We start from the raw sequence: 25,651 nt of genomic DNA, 5'->3' as shown, positions 1-25,651 counted from the left end.
TGGCAGCTGTGGCTATGAAAAACGTCTGTTTGGGCCCATCAGAAAGCCTCGCTTGCAAGATCACTTTCGAAAAGTACCAAGTACGAGGGACCAGTGTCGAGACAAATGTGAGGTAATTTTGGAAGGTCGAATACAGATGGGAAATGGCAGAATATTTAAGAGTATTGATAGGCTGAGGGATCTGGGTGTACAGGTACACAGGTCACTGAAAGGTGGAGAAGGTAGTCAAGAAGGCACATGGACAGAGTGCAGAGATTTCTATGGAGGGGATGCAAAGGGATGCTGCCTGGGGATGGAACATTTTCGTTCTAAAGAGAGGTTGGGAAGGCTTGGGTTGTTTTCTGTGGAGCAGAGAAGACTGAGGGGCAACCTGATCGAGGTGTACAAGATTATGAGGGGCCTGGACAGGATGGATAGGGAGCAACTGTTCCCCTTAGTTAAAGGGTTAGTTACGGGAACATAAGTTAGAAGTGAGGGGTGGGAGGCTGAGAGGCGGATGTGAGGGTGGTGAGGGTCTGGAATGCGCTGCCTCGGAGGCAGGATGCCTCACAGCTTTTACAAAGTACCTGGATGAGTACTTAGCACATCATAACATTCAGGGCTATGGGCCAAGTGCTGGGATTAGAACATAGAACAGTACAGCGCAGTACAGGCCCTTCGACCCTCAATGTTGGGTCAAGCTTTGTCTGAACACAAGGTCAAGCTATCCCACTCCCTATCATTCTGGTTTGCTCCACGTGCCTATCCAATAACCGCTTGAAAGTTCCTAAAGTGTCCGACTCCACTATCACAGCAGGCAGTGCATTCCACACCCCAACCTACCTCGGACATCCCTCCTATATCTCCCACCTTGAACCTTATAGTTATGCCCCCAAGTAACAGCTACGTCCACCTGAGGAAATAGTGGGAGTTTGGATACTTCTAGTGTCATAGAATGATAGATTCCCTACAGTGCAGAATGAGGACATTCGGCCCATCGAGTTTGCACTGATCACACTCTCACCCAGGCCCTATCCCCATGCATTTACCCTGCTAATCCCCCTGACATGAAAGGACAATTTAGCATGGCCAATCCACCTACCTACACATCTTTGGACACTAAGGGACAATTTAGCATGGTCAATCCACCTAACCTACACATCTTTGGACACTAAGGGATAATTTAGCATGGCCAGTCCCCCTAACCTACACATCTTTGGACACTAAGGGACAATTTAGCATGGCCAATCCCCCTAACCTACACATCTTTGGAGACTAAGGGACAATTTAGCATGGCCAATCCACCTAACCTGCACATCTTTGGACACTAAGGGACAATTTAGCATGGCTAATCCACCGAACCTGCATATCTTTGGATTGTGGGAGGAAACTGGAGCACTTGGAGTAAACCCACGCAGACACGGGGAGAATGTGCAAACTCCACACAGTCAGTGACCCGAAGCCCGGAATCGAACCGCGTTCTGAAGGAGCAGTGCGAACCACTGTGCTGGTACAGACTCACTGGGCTGAAGGGCTCCTTCTACACTGTATATCGACAACGCGTGGGAGAAATTCTCCCAGGGCAGGGGAATTGTTGGGAAATCGATGTGTCTGAATCTTGTGAACCTTCTTTCAGGCAACCCCTCCAGCAAGCCCCTCTGATCGTGACCGTCACCCTGTGTCAGATACCTCCCCCTCTTAGTGCAGCACCCTCTCCGTCTCGCTCTTCTGAATTCCCTCACGTTGTTTGGAGATCCCAGGATCTCGCTGCCGTCACTCTGTGGGGAGGGAGGGGGTGGAATTCTCCGGGACCGGCCTGCTTCTCCACCCTTTCTTTTCCAGGCTCCCGTGTGCCTGGTGGACCCTGGCGAGGCTGGCCCCGTCCGCTGCGAGGGCTGCGCCGCCTACGTGTGCCCGCTGATGCGGTTCGTCGACAACGGGCAGAGGTTCGAGTGCCCGTTCTGTGACGCCGTTTCAAGGGGTGAGTTCGTCGTGGGTGATCTGAATTGCAAAGGGAATGAGTGACGTGGCGGGAGGGGAGGGTGGGGTGGAGTCTAACAGCTTCGAATATTATCTGGGCACCACACTACCAGAAGGATGTGGAGGCTTTGGAGAGGGCACGGAAAAGATTTACCAGGGTGTTGCCTGGCATGGGGGGCATTAGCTAGGAGGAGAAGTTGGAGAAACTTGGTTTGTTCTCACTGGAAGTTGAGGGGAGACCTGATAGAAGTCTACAAGATTACGAGGGGCACGGACAGAGTGGATAGTCAGAAGCTTTCTCCCCTCAAGGTGGAAGAGTCAATTAGCAGGGGGCACAGGTTTAAGGTGCGTGGGGAAAGGTTTAGAGGAGATGTGAGGGGCAAGTTTCTTTTCACACAGAGGGTGGTGAACGTCTGGAAGGTGCTGCCCGGGGAGGGCGTGGGAGCGGGTATGATAACGGCATTTAAGGGGCAACGAAGCGAATGCATGAATAGGACAGGAATGGAAGGTACGGACTCGGTAAGTGCGTACAGTTTTAGTTCAGGCAGGCACAGGCTTGGAGGGCCGAAGGGCCTGTTCCTGTGCTGTTCTCTGTTCGCCGTGCTTGGAGTTGGTAACTGCCCCTGCAATGGGTAAGATCACAAGACAAAGTAGCTCCCCCACCCCCCCCACCCACCCCTCCTCCGTTTGTACTACACAATGCTGTAAACGCTGACGTTAACGGAGGAACGCAGGCGGCACGGTGGGTTAGCACAGCCGCCTCACAGCGCCAGAGACCCAGGTTCGATTCCCAGCCTTGGCTCACTGTCTGTGTGGAGTCTGCACATTGACGTACGAGGAGAGAGATTGACCAGGTTAGGGTTGTTTCCACTGGGGCTCGGATGAATGTTGGGGTGGCGGGAGAGACTTATAAAATTCTAACAGGAATGGACAGGGTAGATGCAGGGAGGATGTTCCCGATGGTGAGGGGAGCCCAGAACCAGGGGGTCACAGTCTGAGGATTCAGGGTAGACCATTTAGGAAGGCAGCAAGAAGACATTTCTTCACCCAAAGAGTGGTGAGCCTGTGGAATTCATTACCACAGGAAGTAGTTGATGCCAAAACATTGAATGTATTCAAGAGGTGGCTGGATATAGCACTTGGGGTGAATGGGATCAAAGGTTATGGGGAGAAAGCAGGATGAGGCTATTGAGTTGGATGATCAGCCATGATGGGGATGAATGGTGGAGCAGGCTCGAAGGACCGAATGGCCTCCTCCTGCTCCTATCTTCTGTGTTTGTATTCTCCCTGTGTCTGCGTGGGTTTCTTCCGGGTGCTCCGGTTTCCTCCCACTGTCCAAAGATGTGTGGGTTAGATGGATTGGCCGTGCCGAATTGCCCCTTAGTGTCAGGGGGATTCATCGGGTAAATATGTGGGGTTAAGGGGATGGGGCCCGGGTGGGACTGTGGTTGGTCCAGACTCGGTGGGCTGAATGGCCTCCTCCTCCTGCACTGTCGGGATTGAGTGATAACACCTTGCTCAGGCTGGAAGACAAACTTACTGCCGACCTGTTCACCTGGTGTTGGGTTTGAGATTGGCATCTGAGTGTTCAGAGGCAGCCCCCTTGTGGCTCCTTTGGCAATGATGGCGAGATACAAAGCGATGAAACAGGAGCAGGAGAAGGCCATTCAGCCCCTCTGGTCTGTTCCGCCACTCAACTCGGCAGGGCATTCACAGTTAATGTGTCCGTGACAAGTGGGCTGACATTAACGCTGCGATGAAGTTACTGTGAAAGTCCCCTCGTCGCCGCATTTCAGCACCTGTTCGGGGTGACACTGAGGGAGAGTTTAGCACCTAACCAGCACGTCATTCGGACTGTGGGAGGAAACCGGAGCACCCCCACGCAGACATGGGGAGAATGTGCAGATTCCACAGAGATGGTGACCCAAGCCAGGGTTCGATTTCCCGGCTTGGGACACTGTCCTGTGCGGAGACTGTATGTCCTCCCCGTGCCTGCGTGGGTTTCCTCCGGGTGCTCCGGTTTCCTCCCACAGTCTGAAAGACGTGCTGGTTAGGCGCTAAATTTTCCCTCAGTGTAACCCCGAACAGGTGCCGGAGCGTGGCGACTCGGGGGATTTTCACAGTAACTTCATTGCAGCGTTACTTTAAGCCTACTTGTGACGAATAAAAAAAGCTTTATAAGGGCGACCCCTAATTTTAAAACAATTCCCCTTCGTTCCGGACTCACTCATAAGAGGAAACATTCTTCCAATGTCCACCTGATCAATATAGTTCAGGATCTTATGTATCAGCCAACCCTCACTTTTCCAGACTCCAGGCAAAATCAGGCCAGCCTTTCCAATCTATCCTCGTAAAACAATCTGTTCATTCCAGGGATCAGCCTGGCAAACCTCCTTTCAACCACAGTCATGCTCAACAGAGGGGGACTGAAGAAGGAAGGGGGCAATATATTCCTGATGTCTTCACCGTGGCAACATCTTAACTACAATCAATTTGCCAAGCGATCATCATCCTTTTCTCAGGCAGGGTAAATTTGAAATTTGGCACTCTTGCATTTGTCCTGATGAGTGCAAAAAGAAAAGATTCGGCAGCATATCTCTCCTTCGCAGAGTCACAGAATCATAGAACCCTACATTGCGGAAAGAGGCCATTCGGCCCATCCAACCTGCACTGGCCACAACCCCACCCACCTCCTATCCTTCAAACCCCACATTTTATCTTCCTAATCTCCCAGACACTAAGGGACAATTTATCACGGCCAATCCCCCTAACCTGCACATCTTCAGACACTAAGGGCATTTTAGCATGGCCAATCCACCTAACCTGCACATCTTTGGACACTAAGGGACAATTTAGCATGGCCAATCCACCTAACCTGTACATCTTTGGACACTGAGGGGCAATTTAGCATGGTCAATCCACCTAACCTACACATCTTTGGACACTAAGGGACAATTTAGCATGGCCAATCCACCTAACCTGTACATCTTTGGACACTGAGGGGCAATTTAGCATGGTCAATCCACCTAACCTACACATCTTTGGACACTAAGGGACAATTTAGCATGGCCAATCCCCCTAACCTGCACATCTTTGGACACTAAGGGACAATTTAGCATGGCCAATCCCCCTAACCTACACATCTTTGGACACTAAGGGACAATTTATCACGGCCAATCCACCTAACCCGCACATCTTCAGACACTAAGGGCATTTTAGCATGGCCAATCCACCTAACCTGCACATCTTTGGACACTAAGGGACAATTTAGCATGGCCAATCCACCTAACCTACACATCTTTGGACACTAAGGGACAATTTAGCATGGCCAATCCACCTAACCTGCACATCTTTGGACACTAAGGGACAATTTAGCATGGCCAATCCACCTAACCTGCACATCTTTGGACACTAAGGGGCAATTTAGCATGGCCAATCCCCCTAACCTACACATCTTTGGACACTAAGGGACAATTTAGCATGGCCAATCCATCTAACCTGCACATCTTTGGACACTAAGGGACAATTTAGCATGGCCAATCCCCCTAACCTACACATCTTTGGACACTAAGGGACAATTTAGCATGGCCAATCCCCCTAACCTGCACATCTTTGCAGTGTGGAGGAACCTGAAGCATCTGGAGGAAACCCATGTACTGGACAGGGGGAATATGCTATTGAAATGTTAAAAAGTTACAGCTTTATAGTTGAGTTAAAAGTGACAATAGCTTGCTGTTCTGTGGTTTTTCTTCCTGTCCTCCAGTACCGCAACACTATTTTCACCCGATCGATTACAGTGGGAAGCGAGCTGATCGACCCATGAGGCCAGACCTTTCCCGGGGCTCCTACGAGTTTGTGTTACCAAAGGAGCAAAGCAAGGTGGGCTGGAGCGGTGGACACCAGGAGCGATGCGATATTCAGCAATTTCCAATTCAGGCCGTTCTTACAATCAGGGCTCACAATCTACTCTCACTGGACCGGGGACCCTGGGTTCGATTCCCAGCTTGGGTCACTGTCTGTGCAGAGTCTGCGTGTTCTCCCTGTATCTGCCTGGGTTTCTTCCAGGTATTCCAGTTTCCTCCCACACTCCAAAGATGTGTAGGTTAGGTGGATTGGCCATGCTAAATTGTCCCTTAGTGTCCAAAGATGTGTAGGTTAGGTAGATTGGCCATGCTAAATTGTCCCTTAGTGTCCAAAGATGTGCAGGTTAGGTGGATTGGCCATGCTAAATTGTCCCTTAGTGTCCAAAGATGTGCAGGTTAGGTGGATTGGCCATGCTAAATTGTCCCTTAGTGTCCAAAGATGTGTAGGTTAGGTAGATTGGCCATGCTAAATTGTCCCTTAGTGTCCAAAGATGTGCAGGTTAGGTGGATTGGCCATGCTAAATTGTCCCTTAGTGTCCAAAGATGTGCAGGTTAGGTGGATTGGCCATGCTAAATTGTCCCTTAGTGTCCAAAGATGTGCAGGTTAGGTGGATTGGCCATGCTAAATTGTCCCTTAGTGTCCAAAGATGTGCAGGTTAGGTGGATTGGCCATGCTAAATTGTCCCTTAGTGTCCAAAGATGTGCAGGTTAGGTGGATTGGCCATGCTAAATTGTCCCTTAGTGTCCAAAGATGTGCAGGTTAGGTGGATTGGCCATGCTAAATTGTCCCTTAGTGTCCAAAGATGTGCAGGTTAGGTGGATTGGCCATGCTAAATTGCCCCTTAGTGTCCAAAGATGTGCAGGTTAGGTGGATTGGCTATGCTAAATTGTCCCTTAGTGTCTAAAGATGTGCAGGTTAGGTGGATTGGCCATGCTAAATTGTCCCTTAGTGTCCAAAGATGTGTAGGTTAGGTGGATTGGCCATGCTAAATTGTCCCTTAGTGTCCAAAGATGTGCAGGTTAGGTGGATTGGCCATGCTAAATTGTCCCTTAGTGTCCAAAGATGTGCAGGTTAGGTGGATTGGCCATGCTAAATTGTCCCTTAGTGTCCAAAGATGTGCAGGTTAGGTGGATTGGCCATGCTAAATTGTCCCTTAGTGTCCAAAGATGTGCAGGTTAGGTGGATTGGCCATGCTAAATTGCCCCTTAGTGTCCAAAGATGTGCAGGTTAGGTGGATTGGCTATGCTAAATTGTCCCTTAGTGTCTAAAGATGTGCAGGTTAGGTGGATTGGCCATGCTAAATTGTCCCTTAGTGTCCAAAGATGTGCAGGTTAGGTGGATTGGCCATGCTAAATTGTCCCTTAGTGTCCAAAGATGTGCAGGTTAGGTGGATTGGCCATGCTAAATTGTCCCTTAGTGTCCAAAGATGTGCAGGTTAGGTGGATTGGCCATGCTAAATTGTCCCTTAGTGTCCAAAGATGTGCAGGTTAGGTGGATTGGCCATGCTAAATTGTCCCTTAGTGTCCAAAGATGTGCAGGTTAGGTGGATTGGCCATGCTAAATTGTCCCTTAGTGTCCAAAGATGTGCAGGTTAGGTGGATTGGCCATGCTAAATTGTCCCTTAGTGTCTAAAGATGTGCAGGTTAGGTGGATTGGCCATGCTAAATTGTCCCTTAGTGTCCAAAGATGTGCAGGTTAGGTGGATTGGCCATGCTAAATTGTCCCTTAGTGTCCAAAGATGTGCAGGTTAGGTGGATTGGCCATGCTAAATTGTCCCTTAGTGTCCAAAGATGTGCAGGTTAGGTGGATTGGCCATGCTAAATTGTCCCTTAGTGTCCAAAGATGTGTAGGTTAGGTGGATTGGCCATGCTAAATTGTCCCTTAGTGTCCAAAGATGTGCAGGTTAGGTGGATTGGCCATGCTAAATTGCCCCTAGTTTGAGAGGGACTCGCTAGGGTAAATGCATGGCGTTATGGAGAAAGGATCTGGGTGGGATTGTGGTCAGTGTAGACTCGATGGGCTGAATGGCCTCCCTCTGCACTGCTGGATTCTATGATTCTAAGCTGAAATATTACAAGCAAATTTTTAACGAATATTTCTGTTCAAAATCTATGCTGTTAATGAAAGCTTATTAATTGGCGTCACAAGTAGGCTGACATTATCATGGAATGGGTAAATTTAACTCAACAGAAAAGCAAAACGAGTTTCTCAGAACTAGAGAGGTTGTTCTGTCGTAATTATGGGCAGGAGTTTCCGGCCACACTCACCCCGAAACTGGAAATCCCCACCCGAGGTCAACAGGCCTTTCCACGTTCCGTCCCTTGCCCACTGTGATTCCTGGGCAGCGGAATGGGAAATTGCACCCCGATGTCTCAACATGAGGTTAAAAAAAAAACCCAGTTACACCTCGTCCAGTCAGACAGATTGTGCAAGAAGGTTTGAGTCAGTTCAGTGATTTCTAATCGATTTCACCCCGGGGGAGTTCAGCAGCGTATCCTGAGGAAGAGGGAGGGAATGACCGGTGGGAATCTCCGAGTTAAAATTGTGCAGGCGCCATCTCTAGAAACTGCTGTCAATTTCACGGGGGGGGACCAATTCACCGCAATGTCATTGCGACAGCAGAATACATGGGTCAACATGGCGACTGAGCCCGAAATATAGGCAATTCAATCAGGGATTGGTTAATCGGATAATTTTAATGTTGCTGTTTGCTTTCACTATCATTTCCATTGGAAATCTAATCCTGACAATTCACCCCACCCCCGCCTTCTTCTTGTTCCACCCAGAGCGGTCAGAGCTCCGTGGGATTTATTTTTATGATCGACGTCTCGTACAACGCGGTGAGGAGCGGCTTGCTCAGTCTGATCTGCGCCGAGTTAAAGGAGGTGGTGCAGCACTTACCCAGGTAGGGACCCGGACCCGGACCCGGACCCGGACCCATCGCTGCTTCGAGTGGCAGCAGTTTTGACGGTGCAGCCTCCACTCAGGTGTACAAATGCCACCGCCTAATACCTCCCTCCCCGTGCTAAACAATGCATAGGACCGCATTCAGAAACCTCACCTTGGGGACGGCTTTTTGGGAAGTTCTGCTGCTTTGTTTAACGCCCCCCACCCCACCCCCGCTGCACAGCACAGTTCGTTCACTAACTGACGGCAAAATACAGAGTTGTAGTAAAAAGTGGGTGACTCCTGCTCAATCCTCAATGCCTTGTATCCAGATGGTTACTTGTTCCATGTTTCCTTCGCTGGGTTTGTCATAAGAGCATAAGAAATAGGAGCAGGAGTAGGCCATCTGGCCCCTCGAGCATGCCCCGCCATTCAATAAGATCATGGCTGATCTGTCGTGGCTCAGTTCCACATTCCCGCCCTCTCCCCATAACCCTTAATCCCCTCTCTTATCAAAAACCCATCAACCCGCTTCTTAAATATATTTAGCGAGGCAGCCTCCACCACTTCAACGGGCAGAGAATTCCAGAGATTCACCACCCTTTGAGTGAAGAAGTTCCTCCTCAACTCTGTTCTAAACCGCCTCCCCTTTATCTTGAGGCTGTGCCCCCTAGTCCTACAGTCCTTTCTGAGCGGGAAGAGTCTCTCCACCTCTATCCTATCCATCCCATTCATCATCTTATATGTCTCAATGAGATCTCCCCCCATTCTTCTAAACTCTAACAGTTAACAAACAGCGTAGCACAGTGGGTTAACACTGCTGCCCGACAGTGCCAGGGCCTCAGGCTCAATTCCCGGTCCTTGGGTCACTGTCCGTGTGGAGTTTGCACGATCTCTCCCTGTGTCTGCGAGGGTTTGCTTCCCACAGACGTGCGGGTTAGGTGCTAAATTCTCCCTCAGTGCATCCGAGCAGAGTGTGGCGACTCAGCGATTCTCACAGTAACTTCATTGCAGTGTTAATCTCAGCTGACGCGTGAGACTGGTGAATAAACTTCAAACTGATCCAGTTACCTGTCAGGCTCAAAGGCCAGAACTCCACCACCTCGCCCGCCACAGGATTGGAGCCAGCGAGGGTCCGAGAACAGCAATCTCTTGTTGATCTCAGGCAGGTCTTGCCCGAGCAATGCTGTAAAATCCCACCCATAGAGTCAGAGACACATCCAGCATGGAAACAGGCCCTTCGGCCCATCTCGTCGATGCCGACCAGGTTTCCTCAACTGAACTTGTCCCATTTGCCCATCCCTCTCAACCTTTCCCATCCATGCAGCTGTCCAAGTACCTTTTAAATGTTATCATCGCATCCGCCTCTACCCCCCCCCTCCCCCGGCAGCTCACTCCACACACACGCACCACCCTCTGGGTGAAAAGGTTGCCCCTCAGGTCCCCTTTCCCCTCTCACCTTTAACCTACCCACGCACTCTCGTTTTGGACTCCCCTCCCCTGGGGAAAAGACCCTGGCTATTCACCTTGTCCGTGCCCCTCATGATTTTATAAACCTCGATACAGTCACCCCCTCATCCTCCTACTCTCCAGGGTAAAAAAATTCCCAGTCTATCCAGCCTCTCCCTATATCTCAAACCTTCCAGTCCTGGTATCATCCTTGTAAATCTTCTTTGCATCCTTTAATAACATCCTTCCGATAACAGGGGGACCAGAATTGTACGCAGTGCTCCAAGTGTGGCCTTACCAATGTCTTGTAGAGTTACAACTCGCAACTTCTGTACCCAACACTCTGACTGATGAAGGCGAGTGCTCCAAACGCCTTCTTAGCCATCCTGTCTACCCCTGACACCACCTTCTACGTACCTGCACCCCGAGCTCTCTCTGTTCGACAACACTCCCCAAGACCCTAACATAACTATATAGGTTCTATGGAGAAGAGTGAATCCACTCGGGTGGAAATTAGAAATAGTAAAGAGAAGAAGTCACTGATAGGGGTAATCTATAAGCCACTGGGGCAATAAACAAAGAAATAAAGTGATGCATATAAAAATGGTACCGCAATTATCATGGGGGATTTTAATCCCATCCCATTGACTCTGTCTACACTTCCCGCTGCCTGAGGAAAGCAGCCAGTATAATTAAGGACCCCACGCACCCCGGACATTCTCTCTTCCACCTTCTTCCGTCGGGAAAAAGATACAAAAGTCTGAGGTCACGTACCGACCGACTCAAGAACAGCTTCTTCCCTGCTGCTGTCAGACTTTCGAATGGACCTACCTCGCATTAAGTTGATATTTCCCTCCACCTTAGCTATGACTGTAACATGACATTCTGCACTCTCTCCTTTCCTTCTCTATGAAAGGTATGCTTTTTCTGTATAGTATGCAAAAAACAATACTTTTCACTGTATCCCAACACACATGACAATAATAAATCAAACAATCCTTTTCACTGTATCCCAGTACACGTGACAATAATAAATCAAACAATACTTTTCACTGTATCCCAGTACACGTGACAATAATAAATCAAACAATACTTTTCACTGTATCCCAGTACACGTGACAATAATAAATCAAACAATACTTTTCACTGTGTCCCAATACACGTGACAATAATAAATCAAACAATACTTTTCACTGTGTCCCAATACACGTGACAATAATAAATCAAACAATACTTTTCACTGTATCCCAGTACACGTGACAATAATAAATCAAACAATACTTTTCACTGTATCCCAATGCATGTGACAATAATAAATCAAACAATACTTTTCACTGTATCCCAATACATGTGACAATAATAAATCAAACAATACTTTTCACTGTATCCCAATGCATGTGACAATAATAAATCAAACAATACTTTTTGCTGTATCCCAATACATGTGACAGTAATAAATCAAACAATACTTTTTGCTGTATCCCAGTACATGGGACAGTAATAAATCAAAACAATACTTTTTGCTGTATCCTAGTACACGTGACAATAATAAATCAAACAATACTTTTCGCTGTATCCCAGTACACGTGACAATAATAAATCAAACAATACTTTTCACTGTATCCCAGTACACGTGACAATAATAAATCAAACAATACTTTTCACTGTATCCCAGTACACGTGACAATAATAAATCAAACAATACTTTTCACTGTATCCCAGTACACGTGACAATAATAAATCAAACAATACTTTTCACTGTATCCCAGTACACGTGACAATAATAAATCAAACAATACTTTTCACTGTATCCCAGTACACGTGACAATAATAAATCAAACAATACTTTTCACTGTATCCCAGTACACGTGACAATAATAAATCAAACAATACTTTTCACTGTATCCCAGTACACGTGACAATAATAAATCAAACAATACTTTTCACTGTATCCCAGTACACGTGACAATAATAAATCAAACAATACTTCACTGTATCCCAGTACACGTGACAATAATAAATCAAACAATACTTTTCACTGTATCCCAGTACATGTGACAATAATAAATCAAACAATACTTTTCACCGTATCCCAGTACACGTGACAATAATAAATCAAACAATACTTTTCACCGTATCCCAGTACACGTGACAATAATAAATCAAACAATACTTTTCACCGTATCCCAGTACACATGACAATAATAAATCAAACAATACTTTTCACTGTATCCCAGTACACATGACAATAATAAATCAAACAATACTTTTCACTGTATCCCAGTACATGTGACAATAATAAATCAAACAATACTTTTCACCGTATCCCAGTACACGTGACAATAATAAATCAAACAATACTTTTCACTGTATCCCAATACACGTGACAATAATAAATCAAACAATACTTTTCACTGTATCCCAGTACATGTGACAATAATAAATCAAACAATCCTTTTCACTGTATCCCAGTACACGTGACAATAATAAATCAAACAATACTTTTCACTGTATCCCAGTACACGTGACAATAATAAATCAAACAATACTTTTCACTGTATCCCAGTACACGTGACAATAATAAATCAAACAATACTTTTCACTGTATCCCAGTACACGTGACAATAATAAATCAAACAATACTTTTCACTGTATCCCAGTACATGGGACAATAATAAATCAAATCAATTGTCAATTGGCCAAACCAGGTCAGTCAAGGCAGCCTTGAGGAGGAGCTCACAGAATGTGTCCACGATCGTTTCCTTGAACAGTATGTAATGGAACCTACGAGGGAGCAAGCTATCTCAGATCTGATCCTGTGTAATAGGACAGGAATAATCAATGATCTTGCAGTTAGGGATCCTCTCAGAAGAAGCGATCACAGTACGGTTGAATTTAAAATACAGATGGAGCGTGAGAAGGTAAAATCCAATCCCAGTGTCTTGTGCTTAAAGGAAGGAGACTATAAAGGGATGAGGGAAGAGTTGGCTAAGGTAGACTGGGAGCAAAAACTTTATGGTGGGACAATTGAGGAACGGTGGAGGAGTTTCAAAGTAAACTTTCACAGTGTTCAGCAAAAGTATATACCAGTGATAAGGGGGGACAGTAGAATAAGAGATAATCAGCCCTGGATAGGAAATAAAGGAGGGTATAGAATTGCAAGAAAATGCAGACAAAGATTAATGGGAACCTAGAGGATTAGGAAATCTTTAAAGGTCAGCAGAAAGTCACGAGAAAAGCTATAAAGAAAGGTCAGATGGATTATGAGAGTAAACGAGCTCAGAATATAAAAACAGATAGAAGTTTCTACAAATACATAAAATGAAAAAGAGTGGCGAAAGTAAACTTTGGTCCTTTAGAGGACGAGCAGGGGGATGTAATAACTGGAAATGAGAAAATGGCTGAGGCATTGAACAGGTATTTTGTGTCAGTCTTCGCAGTGGAAGACACAAATAACATGCCAAAAACTGATGACAGGAAGGCAATGGCAGGTGAGGACCTGGAAACGATCATTATCACGAAAGAGCTCGTGTTGGACAAGTTAATGGGGGCGAAAGGTAGACAAGTCTCCTGGTCCTGATGGAATGTATCCCAGGGTGTTAAAAGAGACGGTGGGAGAAATAGCAAATAGACTTGTGGTAATTTATCAAAATTCACTGGACTCTGGGGTGGTTCCCGCAGATTGGAAAACAGCAAATGTAACACCACTGTTTAAAAAAGGAGGTCGACAAAAGGCAGGGAACTATATGCCGGTTAGCTGAACTTCTGTAGTAGGGAAAAGACTTGAATATGTCATCAAGGAAGAAATAGCTAGACATCTAGATAGAAATTGTCCCATTGGGAAGACACAGCATGGGTTTGTGAAAGGCAGGTCGTGTTTGATTCACTTGCTGGAATTCTTTGAGAACATTACATGTGCAGTGGACAATGGGGAGCCTGTGGATGTGGTGTATCTGGATTTCCAGAAGGCATTTGACAAGGTGCCACACCAAAGACTGTTACATAAGATAAAGGCGCATGGTGTTATGGGTAATGTATTAGCCTGGATAGAGGACTGGTTAACTAACAGAAAACAAAGAGTGGGGGTAAATAGGTGTTTTTCTAGTTGGTGATCAGTGACTCGTGTTGTGCCTCAGGGATCAGCGCTGGGACTGCAATTATTTACAATTTACAGAGATAAATTGGAGCTGGGAGCCAAGTGCAGTGTGTCAAAATTCGCAGATGACACTAAGATGAGTGGTAGAGCAAAGTGTGCAGAGGACATGAAAATCTGTAAAAGGGATATAGATTGTCTAAGTGAGCGGGCAAGGAGCTGGCAGATGGAGTAACAATGTTGGTAAATGTGAGGTCATCCATTTTGGTAGGAATAACAGCAAAATGTTATTTAATGGTAAAAAAATTGCAGCATGCTGCTGTGCAGAGGGACCTGGGTGTCCTTGTGCATGAATCATAAGAAGTTGGTTTGCAGGCGCAACAGGTAATTAAAAAGGCAAATGAAATTTTGTCCTTCATTGCTAGAGGGATGGAGTTTAAAAACAGTGAGGTTATGTTGCAGCTGGATAAGGTGCTGGTGAGGCCACACCTGGAGTACTGTGTACAGTTTTGGTCTCCTTACTTGAGAAAGGATATACTGGCACTGGAGGGGGTGCAGGGGAGATTCACTCGGTTGATTCTGGAGTTGAGAGGGTTGGCTTAGGAGGAGAGACTGAGTAGACTGGGGCTATACTCATTGGAATTCAGAAGCGTGACAGGGGGGATCTTATAGAAACATATAGGATTATGAAGAGAATAGGTAAGATAGAGGCAGGGAAGTTGTTTCCACTGGCGAACTAGGGGGGCATAGCCTCAAAATAAGGGGGAGCAGATTTAGGACTGAGTTGAGGAGGAACTTCTTCACCCAAAGGGTTGTGAATCTGTGGAATTCCCTGTCCAGTTGAGGCTACCTCATTGAACGTTTTTAAGGCAAAGATACATACAGTTTTGAACAGTAAAGGAATTAAGGGTTATGGTGAGCGGGTGGGTGAGTGGAACTGAAAGTGGAAGTGCTCCACAAAAAGATCAGCCATGATCTTATTGAATGGCGGGGCAGGCTCGAGGGGCTGAATGGCCGACTCCTGCTCCTAGTTCTTATGAACTGTGTACGTCCTGCCCTGGTTTGTTTTACCAAAATGCAACACCTCACATTTATCCGAATTAAACTCCATCTGCCATTCCCCAGCCCAGTTGATTAAAATCCCATCCTATTTGGGAAGGAAACCAAATACTGACCCACATCCATTGATTGAGTGAAATAAAAACAGAACTCCAGTGTTGCTGGTGCCAGTATTTTACTGGATTGAAATTCTTCACCTGGATTTTCCTTCTTGGTCTCTTAGCCCTTCCTCAATCCACACTAATATCCTCCTAGCAGTCCCACGAGGAGTAATGTTACAAATCATCGAATCCTGCCATTCGGCCCATCGAGTCTGCAACAACAACAATCCCACCCAGGACCTATCCCCACAACCCCACGTACTCACCCTGCTAATCTCGCTGACACAAAAGGGCAATTTATCATCTAACCCGCACATCTTTGGACACTAAGGGACAATTTAGCATGGCCAATCCCCCTAACCTACACATCTTTGGACACTAAGGGACAATGTAGCATGGCCAATCCATCTAACCTACACATCTTTGGACACTAAGGGACAATTTAGCATGGCCAATCCACCTAACCTGCACATCTTTGGACACTAAGTGTTTTTAATTTGATTTAATATTGTCAAGTGTATAGTGAAAAGTATTGTTTCTTGAGAGCTATACAGACAGAGCATACCATTCATAGAAGAGGAAAGGAGAGAGTGCAGAATGTAGTGTTACAGTCATAGCTAGGGTGTAGAGAAAGATCAACTTAATGCGAGGTAGGTCCATTCAAAAGTCTGACAGCAGCAGGGAAGAAGCTGTTCTTGAGTCGGTTGGTGCCTGATCGCAGACTTTTGTATCTTTCCCCGATGGAAGGAGGTGGAAGAGAGAATGTCCGGGGTGTGTGGGGTCCTTGATTAAGCTAGCTGCTTTTCTGAGGCAGTGGGAAGTGTAGACAGGGTCAGTGGATGAGAGGCTGGTTTAAGAGATGGATTGGGCTACATTCACAACCTTTAGTAGTTCTTGCGGTCTTGGTCAGAGCAGGAACCCAGACCAAGCTGTGATACAACCAGAAAGAATGCTCTCTGTGGGGCATCTGTAAAAGTTGGTAAGAGTTAACACACAAAGAGGCAATTTAGCATGGCCAATCCACCTAACCTGCACATCTTTGGACACTAAGGGGCAATTTAGCATGGCCAATCCACCTAACCTGCACATCTTTGGACACTAAGGGACAATTTAGCATGGCCAATCCACCTAACCTGCACATCTTTGGACACTAAGGGGCAATTTAGCATGGCCAATCCACCTAACCTACACATCTTTGGAGTGTGGGAGGAAACTGGAGCACCCAGAGGAAACCCACGCAGACACGGGGAAACACACAGACTCTGCACAGAGAGTGACCCGAGCGGGGAATTGAACCGGAGTCCCCGGCACTGTGAGGCAGCAGTGCTAACCCAGTGTGCCACCTCACCGCAGGAATGTTATTGCTGAGTGTTTGGCTCTGGGGTCTAACTGAGGCCTGTGCTGGTTTTCAGGGAGTCAGGGGCGGAGGAGTCCGCTGTCCGAGTGGGCTTCGTAACGTATGACAGAGCTCTCCATTTCTACAACGTGAAGGACAGCCTGATGCAGCCACAGATGGTGGTCCTGACGGACGTCTCTGACCTGACCATGCCACTGATGGATGGCTTTCTCGTGAATGCAAAGGGATCCAGCGCCTTGATCAACAGGTAAGCGCGGTGGCATGTGGGCACTCAAGGCTGAGGGGGGAGGGTGGGTTGGGTGTAAGCTCAGCATGGCTTCAAACCACACCCAGACAAAGCAATGTCACCAAACCCGTCAGGTATCCCCTCCTGCTAACATCTTGGAGAAAGAGGCAAGACGTGCTGGTGGATTAAAGCCATAAGGTTTAGGAGCAAAAGTAGGCCATTTGGCCCATCCAGTCTGTTCCGCCATTCAATCGTGGTTGCTTTCGGGATGGAGTTTGAAAGCAGCGAGGTTATGTTGCAGCTGTATAAGGTGCTGGTGAGGCCACACCTGGAGTACTGGGTACAGTTTTGGTCTCCTTACTTGAGAAAGGATATACTGGCACTGGAGGGGGTGCAGGGGACATTCACTCGGTTGATTCTGGGGTTGAGAGGGTTGGCTTATGATGAGAGACTGAGTAGAGTGGGGCAAAACTCACTGGAATTCAGAAGACTGAGGGGGAGATCTTATAGAAACATATAGGATTATGAAGGGAAGAGATAAGATAGAAGCAGGGAAGTTGTTTCCACTGGCGGGTGAAACTAGAACTAGGGGGCATGGCCTCAAAATAAGGGGGAGCAGATTTAGGACTGAGTTGAGGAGGAACTTGTTCACACAAAGGGTTGTGAATCTGTGGAATTCCCTGCCCAGTGAAGCAGTTGAGGCTCCCTCATTGAATGTTTTTAAGGCAAGGATAGATAAATTTTGAACAGTAAAGGAATTAAGGGTTATGGTGAGCGGGCGGGGAAGTGGAGCTGAGTCCATGAAAAGATCAGCCATGATCTTATTGAATGGCGGAGCAGGCTCGAGGGGCCAGATGGCCGACTCCTGCTCCTAGTTCTTATAAGTTTCTCAGCCCCATTCACCATCTTTTCCCCGTAACCTTTGATCCCCTTACCAATCAAGAACCAATCTATCTCTGTCTTAAAGACACTCAATGATCCGGCCTCCACAGCCTTCTGCGGCAAAGAGTTCCACAGATTCACCAAACCCTCTGGCTGAAGGAAATTCCTCCTCATCTCTGTTCTAAAGGGTCATCCCTCGACTCTGAGGCTGTGCCCTTGGATCCCAGTCTCTCCGACAAATGGAAACATCTTCCCCGTGTCCACTCTATCCAGGCCTTTCAGAATTCTGTAAGCTTCAATGAGTTCCCTCCTCATCCTTCCAAACTCCATCGGAGTACAGACCCAGAGTCCTCAACCCCTCCTCATAACGTCTTGTGATCAGGAATACACTGCTGTGTTGGAAACAGATTCCATTGCGAGATGTTCTTGGTTCCTTTTCGATCCCTGATATCAGTCAGACATTGAGAAGAGAAAGCTCAGACTTGCTTACCTTTCACTCCCCATACCACCTTGTACACAACATGGACCAGTTTAAATTGGTTCTGTTCCACATCTCAACAGTGCAGCCATGAAATATACACCCCGGAACACTTACACCAAACAATTAGTTCCGAGATAATAAGCTCTTTCCAGATAACATATAACCTCCATAATTATTCTCAAAAAGGGTGTTCGATAAGTATTTGAGTCACACAAAGGAATGGGATTCATTGGATGGCTGTATCAATGGCTGGCCACCTTCTGTGCAGCATCGACCGACAATCTTTTAATTTGGATTTGATTTATTATTGTCACATGTACTGGGATACAGTGAAAAGTGTTGTTTGATTTATTATTGTCACGTGTACTGGGATACAGTGAAAAGTATTGTTTCTTGCACGCTATACAGAGAAAACATACCGTTCAGAGGGAAGGAAAGGAGAGAGTACAGAATGTAGTGTTACAGTCACAGCTGGGGTGTAGAAAAAGATCAACTTAATACACGGTAGGACCATTCAAAAGTCTGACAGCAGCAGGGAAGAAGCTGTTCTTGAATCATACAGGTTTACAGTATGGAAACAGGCCCTTTGGCCCAACTTGTCCAAGCTGCTTTTTTTTAAACCACTCAGCTCATCCCAATTGCCCGCATTTGGCCCATATCCCTCTTTGTCCATCTTACCCATGTAACTGTCTAAACACTTTTTAAAAGACAAAATTGTACCTGCCTCGACCAGCTCATTCCAGACACTCACTGGGTGAAAAATTGCCCCTCTGGACCCTTTTGTATCTCTCCCCTCTCACCTTAAACCGATGCCCTCTAGTTTTAGACTCCTCTACTTTTGGGAAAAGATATTGACTGTCGAGCTGATCTGTGCCCCTCATTATTTCTATAAGATCACCCCTCAGCCTCCTACACTCCAGAGAAAAAGTCACAGTCTATCCACCTTCTCCTTATAACTCAATGCATCAAGTCCCGGTAGCATCCTAGTAAATCTTTTCTGCACGCTTTCGAGTTTAATAATATCCTTTCTATTCGATGACCAGAACTGTCCACAGTATTCCAAGTGTGGCCTTACCATCATCTTGTGAAATTTCAACAAGACATCTTGGCTGATCTGGTTAACTACCTGGCTTATCTATGCCCCTCATTCTTTCATAGACCACTGTAAGAACTTATAGAGATCTATAAAATAATGAGGGGCATATATCAGCTAGATAGCCAACACCTTTTCCCACACTGTCTTGTTGAAGCCCCACATGCCCTCGATTGGTGTGTGACCTCAGACATTTGTGCCTTTTTCCCCCGACAGAAGAAGCTGGAAAAAATTAAAGTTAATTTATTAGTGTCACAAGTCGGCTTACATGAACACTGCAATGAAGTTGCTGTGAAAATCCCCTCGTCGCCACATTCGGGTGCCTGCTCAGGTACACTGAGGGGGAATTTATTATGGCCAATGCACCTAACCCCCATATCTTTTGGGCTATGGGAGGAGGCCGGAGCCCCTGGAGGAAACCCACGCAGACATGGGGAAAATGTACAGACTCCGCACAGGCAGTGACCCAAACCGGGAATCGAACCTGGGTCGCTGGTGCTGTGAGGCAGCAGTGCTAACCACTGTGCCACCATATATCTGGGGTGCACGGGGTCCTCGATTATGCTGGCAGTTTTCCCCGAGGCAACGGGAAGTGTAGACGGAGTCAATGGATGGGAAGCTGGTTTGTGAGATGGACTGGGCTATATTCGCGACCTTCAAACACAACCAACGTGGCTTGGGAATGTTAAGTGAAGCTTCACGGAGGTTGGCTTGTGTGGAGGTTCCCCACAAAACCAGATTGGAAAGGCAACTGAATTGACTCAGAGTGAAGCTCCGTGTATTGGACTGAAGAGACACAGGGAATCTGACACATCCTCTCACTGCTCCTTGTGTTCCCAGTCTCCTGGATAAGATCCCATCACTGTTTATGGACAGCCTTGAGGGGGACGTTCTCTTTGGTCCAGTTGTCCAGGCAGGCTTGGAGGCATTGAAGGTAAGGAAATGGTCACTTGAACTTTGGACTGTGGGCTTAGCCAAAACTTACGTTGATAAGAGTGCGCACAACACAGTCAAACATCCCACAGGAGAACTGGAAACCAGCCAGGCTGCAGAAATGGACAGGTGGTCAAGAGATCAGCTTCAAGGGGTGTCTTCAAGGAGGAAGAGAGACTAGTGGAAATTCCAGAGTTTAGGAGCCCAGGTAACAAGGCACGGTCACCAACCGATTAAAATCAGGGATGCACCAGAGGCCAGAATCTTTTCATCTTATTCATCCCTGGGACGTGGTGTCGCTGGCTGGGCCGGCATTTATTACCCATCCCTGGTTGCCCGAGGGTCAGTCAGCCACATTGCTGTGTCTCTGGAGTCACATGTAGGCCAGACCGGGTAAGGATGGCAGATTTCCTTCCCTCAAGGGAACCAGATGGGTTTTTTCCGACAATGGTTTCATGGTCATCAGTAGGCTCTTAATTCCAGCTTTTATTTTATTGAATTCAAATTCCACCAGCTGCCGTAACGGGATTCGAACCCGGGTCCCCAGAACGTTATCCGAGTTTCTGGATTAGTAGCCTATCAGGGAATCATGGAATCCCTGCAGTGCAGAAAGAGCCTGCACTGACAACTCTACCCAGGTCCTATCCCTCTGACCCCATGCATTTACCCTATCGACTTCCCCTGACACTAAGGGGCAATTTTAGCATGGCCAATCCACCTTACCTGAACAGCTTTGGACTGTGGGAGGAAAGCAGAGCACCCGGAGGAAACCCACGCAGACACGGGGAGAATGTGCAAACTCCACACACAGTGGCCCAGGCTGGGAATTGAACCCAGATCCCTGGCGCTGTGAGGCAGCAGTGCTAACCACTGTGCCAGCGTGACGTCCTGGGGATAATACCAGTAAAGCCATTGCCTCGTGCTGAATCTGAGAGGGGGGGGGCAGGGATCTCGGAGAGCTGTGGGCGGGGTGGATGGAAGAGATTACAGAGATAGCGAGGGGGGGGGCTCGGATCATGGTGAGACTTGTGAACTGAGCTGTGGTTTTTTGACGGGGAGCCAGCGTAGGTCAGTGAGCACAGGGAGGTGCATCAGGAGGTCAGCACCAAGATGAGAGTGTGCAGGAGGAAGAGAACTGGGGCGTTGGTGGGATGGAGGTAGAGGAATTGGTATATGTACACATGTATACACACAAGCATGCATGTACATACACATGCGAGCGCTTATGCATGCACACACATACACACAGATGTGTGCACACACATACATACACACAGGCATGCATGCACGTGCTTATGCACACACAGTGTACACACAGACATGCATGTACAAACACACGTGTGCTTACATATGTGCACAGTGTACACACAGACACACATGTACAGACATGCATGTACAAGCACACGTGCGCTTACACATGTGCACACACTACACACAGACATGCATGTACAAACACAAGTGCGTGCATGCACATATATGCACACAGGCATGCATGTACACATACACACACGAGCGCACACACACACACACATATACTCACTCACTCTGAAGCTTGTCCATCTGAAACTCTCACCTTTCCCCCTATCAGACAGCTGAGTGCTCAGGTAAACTCTTCATATTCCACACTTCCCTGCCGACTGCCAAGGCTCCCGGGGCGCTAAGGAACCGTCAGGACAACAGCATCATCAACACCAGCAAGGAACAGGTAACTTACACACACACACTGGCCCAAGGCTTTGACTGGTACCCACTGATTCCCAGCTCCGCACAGCGAGGGAGCAGGGGACAGGGTGGGAGGGGGGACAGTGTTGGACCCAGCTCTGAGTGAGAGAGGCTGGAGACTCTCACAGCCTCAGAGCAGCCATGCCAAACCCTGATTCTGCCGGCATGACCCCAGTCACTCCAGAAAGGGACTTAAGCGGGATCAGAATGTTTTGTACATTAACACACAAACATGTGAACTCAGAGCAGCCGTTCGGCCCATCGAGCTGCCTGCACCATTCAAGATGGCTGATCTGATTGGAACCTCAACCCCACGTTCCCGCCCACCCATCCCTGATAACCTTTCACCCCCTCGTTCATTGACCATCTATCCCACTCCCCCTTTACCACAGTCAAGGACTCTCCTTCCAGTGCCTTCTGAGGGAGAACGTTCCAGCGACTCACCGCCCTCTGAGAGGAAACATTTCTCCTCCTCTCCATCTTAAATAGGCAACCCTTTGTTTTTAAACAATGACCCCCACGCCCAGTTTTAGATTCTCCCACAAGGGGAAAACATCCAGCCTGTCAATACCCCTCAGGATTGTACATGTGAAGGTCATCAGAGAATCCTTACAGTGCAGACAGAGGCCATTCGGCCCACTGAGCCTGCACCCAGGCCCTGTAACCCCATGTATTTACCCTGCTAATCCCCCTGACACTAAGGGGCAATTTAGTGTGGCCAATCCCCCCTAACCTTCACATCTTTGGACACTAAGGGGCAATTTAGCATGGCCAATCCACCTAACCTGCACATCTTTGGACACTAAGGGACAATTTAGCATGGCCAATCCACCTAACCTGCACATCTTTGGACACTAAGGGACAATTTAGCATGGCCAATCCACCTAACCTGCGCATCTTTGGACACTAAGGGACAATTTAGCATGGCCAATCCACCTAACCTGCGCATCTTTGGACACTAAGGGACAATGTAGCATGGCCTATTCCCCTGGCCTACACATCTTTGGAGTGTTGGACTGTAATCTTGAACCATATGAGGGACAACAGCTTTGATAGTGTTGCACGGGGTTTAGAACTTTACAGGAATAACAAAGTCCCTTTAAAAAATGTCAAGCTGATAACATTCCAGCTGCTCCCCCCCACCCCCACAAGCACCATTGGCTAGGCCAAAATTGTACCCACCTCTACTACTGCCTTGTTCCATTCACTCCCCACCCTCTGTGCGAAACCAATTGCCCCTCTGGACACCTTTGTATCTCTCCCCTCTCACCTTAAACCCGTGCCCTCTAGTTTTAGACTCCCCTACCTTTGGGAAAAGATATTGACTATCTAGCTGATCTGTGCCCCTCATTATTTTATACACCTCGATAAGATCACCCCTCAGCCTCCTATGCTGGAGAGAGAGAAAAAAGTCCCAGTCTATCCAGCCTCTCCTTAAAACTCAAACTATCAAGTCCCAGTAACATCCTGGTAAATCTTTTCTGCACTCTTTCTAGTTTAATAATATCCTTTCTATAATAGGGTAACCAGAACTGTACAGAGTAATCCAAGTGTGGCCTTACCAATGTCTTGTACAACTTCAACAAGACGTCCCAACTCCTGTATTCAATGTTCTGACCAATGAAACCAAGCATGCCGGATGCCGCCTTCACCACCCTGTCCACCTGTGACCCCGCTTTCAAGGAGCTATGAACCTGTAATCCTTGATCTTTGTTCTGTGACTCTCCCCAACGCCCCAACCATTAACTGAATAAGTCCTGTCCTGGTTCAATCTACCAAAATGCATCACCTCACATTTAACACCTACATGTTGCAGGAATCCTGGGTTGAGTGCCGAAAATCCCTGATGAAGAAACTCAGAAGAGGTTGTAGTCAAATCTGTTTCCCAAAACACAGCTTCTTTAAGGCAGGATGGGGAAAAAAGCCTCTCCTTCAGTGAACTGATCATAGTTTCAGGAACAGGGAGAGAGGAACAGGGAGAGACTGCTTCTCAGCTTGCTGTTAAATTACTTCCAACACACACTCCCCAAAAACAAAACTGAAAGCCTCAAGGGAAAAGCACTCATCACCTGACTGCCACGGCTCAGCTCCACCTCCCCCCACGACATCACTGAAGCTGTCAGCTGCATGATTTAAGAAAAAAATCTTTCTTAAAGGTACACCCACGTGACAAGGTGCAGTGGACGGGTGGAGGGGAAGTGAGCTGTAACTGAGCACACTTTATGGGACATGGATCCCAGCTGGCATTGGGAGAGCATGGGGTGGTTGGGGGTGGGGGGGGAGTGCTGTGCATGTTGTTGTGCTGTTTTAGCGCGATCGAGGGTCCAGAGAGAACTGAACTAACCTATCCCCGTCACGTTAGACTCTCTTTCAGCCTCAGAACAGTTACTATCAGAAGCTGGCCGAGCAGTGCGTGGCGCAAGGTTGCTGCGTGGACCTGTTCCTCTTCCCCCATCAGTACATGGACGTGGCCTCACTGGGACTCCTGACCTTCAGAACTGGAGGAGATCTCTATTACTATGGCAACTTCAGGGTAACAGACTTCCTTTTGTTCGGTTTGCACGTGGAGATTCAAAATAACATCAAGAGGTTTATTGAGGAGCTGAAATAGTAGAAAATGAAATAGAACAGGAATCACCCCAATGACATCACCGTCAAATCATGTGACCAGCTCTTAAAGCAATCACACAACCATTTAAATATATAACACCGCACTTGAACTGTTTGGGTTAATTTATTTATGGAACACGGGCTTTGCTGGCTGGCCAGTGTTTATTCCCATCCCTAGTTTTTGATTTAATTTATTATTGTCACATAGAAGTTAAAGTTTAAAGTTTATTTATTTAGCACAAGTAGGCTTATATTTTTAAAAATTAATTCCTGGGACATGGGCATCGCTGGCTGGGCCAGCATTTACCACCCATCCCTAGTTGCCCTTGGAGGGCAGTTGAGAGTCAACCACATTGCTGTGGCTCTGGAGTCACATGTAGGCCAGACCGGGTAAGGACGGCAGATTTCCTGCCAGTGTGTCGACTCCACACAGACAGTGTGTCCCAAATCTGGAATCGAACTCAGGTCGCTGGCACTGTGAGGCAGTGATGCTAACCACTGTGCCACATCATAGAATCTACAGCACAGAGGGCATTTGGCCCATCAAGCCTGCACCGACAACACTCCCACCCAGGTGCTATCCCCGTAACCTCAATATATTTACCCTCCTAATTCCCTCTGGCAATCAGGGTCAATTTAACATGGGCAATCCACCTAACACACACATCTTTGGACTGTGGGAGGAAACCGGAGCACCCGGAGGAAACCCACGCAGACACGGGGAGAATGTGCAAACTCCACACAGACAGCGAACTGAGGCCAGAATCGAACCTGGGTCCTGGCGCTGTGAGGCAGCAGTGCTAACCACTCTGCCACCGTACTGCCCCATGTATTAGGGTACAGTGAAAGTATTGTTTCTTACATGCTGGAAGACAAAGCAAACCATTCATAGAGTAGATAGCTGATATTTTTCTCATCCCTATTCTCCTGCCTTTT

The 25,651-nt window shown here is 47.3% G+C and overlaps 1 protein-coding gene across 1 annotated transcript in view; it reads left to right on the top strand.

Moving 5' to 3' along the window:
• Nucleotides 1-25,651, top strand: part of LOC145339715 (protein transport protein Sec24C-like) — a gene marked incomplete at its 5' end in the record, with an annotated part of 47,871 nt that overhangs the window by 5,766 nt on the left and 16,454 nt on the right. The window contains 7 exons of the mRNA XM_080184233.1: nt 1,822-1,960; nt 5,723-5,838; nt 8,610-8,728; nt 16,824-17,015; nt 20,291-20,384; nt 21,972-22,088; nt 24,468-24,638. Of these exons, the coding sequence (XP_080040359.1) occupies nt 1,822-1,960; nt 5,723-5,838; nt 8,610-8,728; nt 16,824-17,015; nt 20,291-20,384; nt 21,972-22,088; nt 24,468-24,638 (948 nt within the window). The remainder of the gene's footprint in view (nt 1-1,821; nt 1,961-5,722; nt 5,839-8,609; nt 8,729-16,823; nt 17,016-20,290; nt 20,385-21,971; nt 22,089-24,467; nt 24,639-25,651) is intronic.

This window comes from Carcharhinus amblyrhynchos, unplaced genomic scaffold (assembly GCF_965287045.1).
Source record: "Carcharhinus amblyrhynchos unplaced genomic scaffold, sCarAmb.v2.hapA scaffold_626, whole genome shotgun sequence".
NCBI lineage: Eukaryota > Metazoa > Chordata > Chondrichthyes > Carcharhiniformes > Carcharhinidae > Carcharhinus > Carcharhinus amblyrhynchos.
Note: the sequence above shows the minus strand (reverse complement) of the source record. Positions and strands in the feature narration are given on the sequence as shown.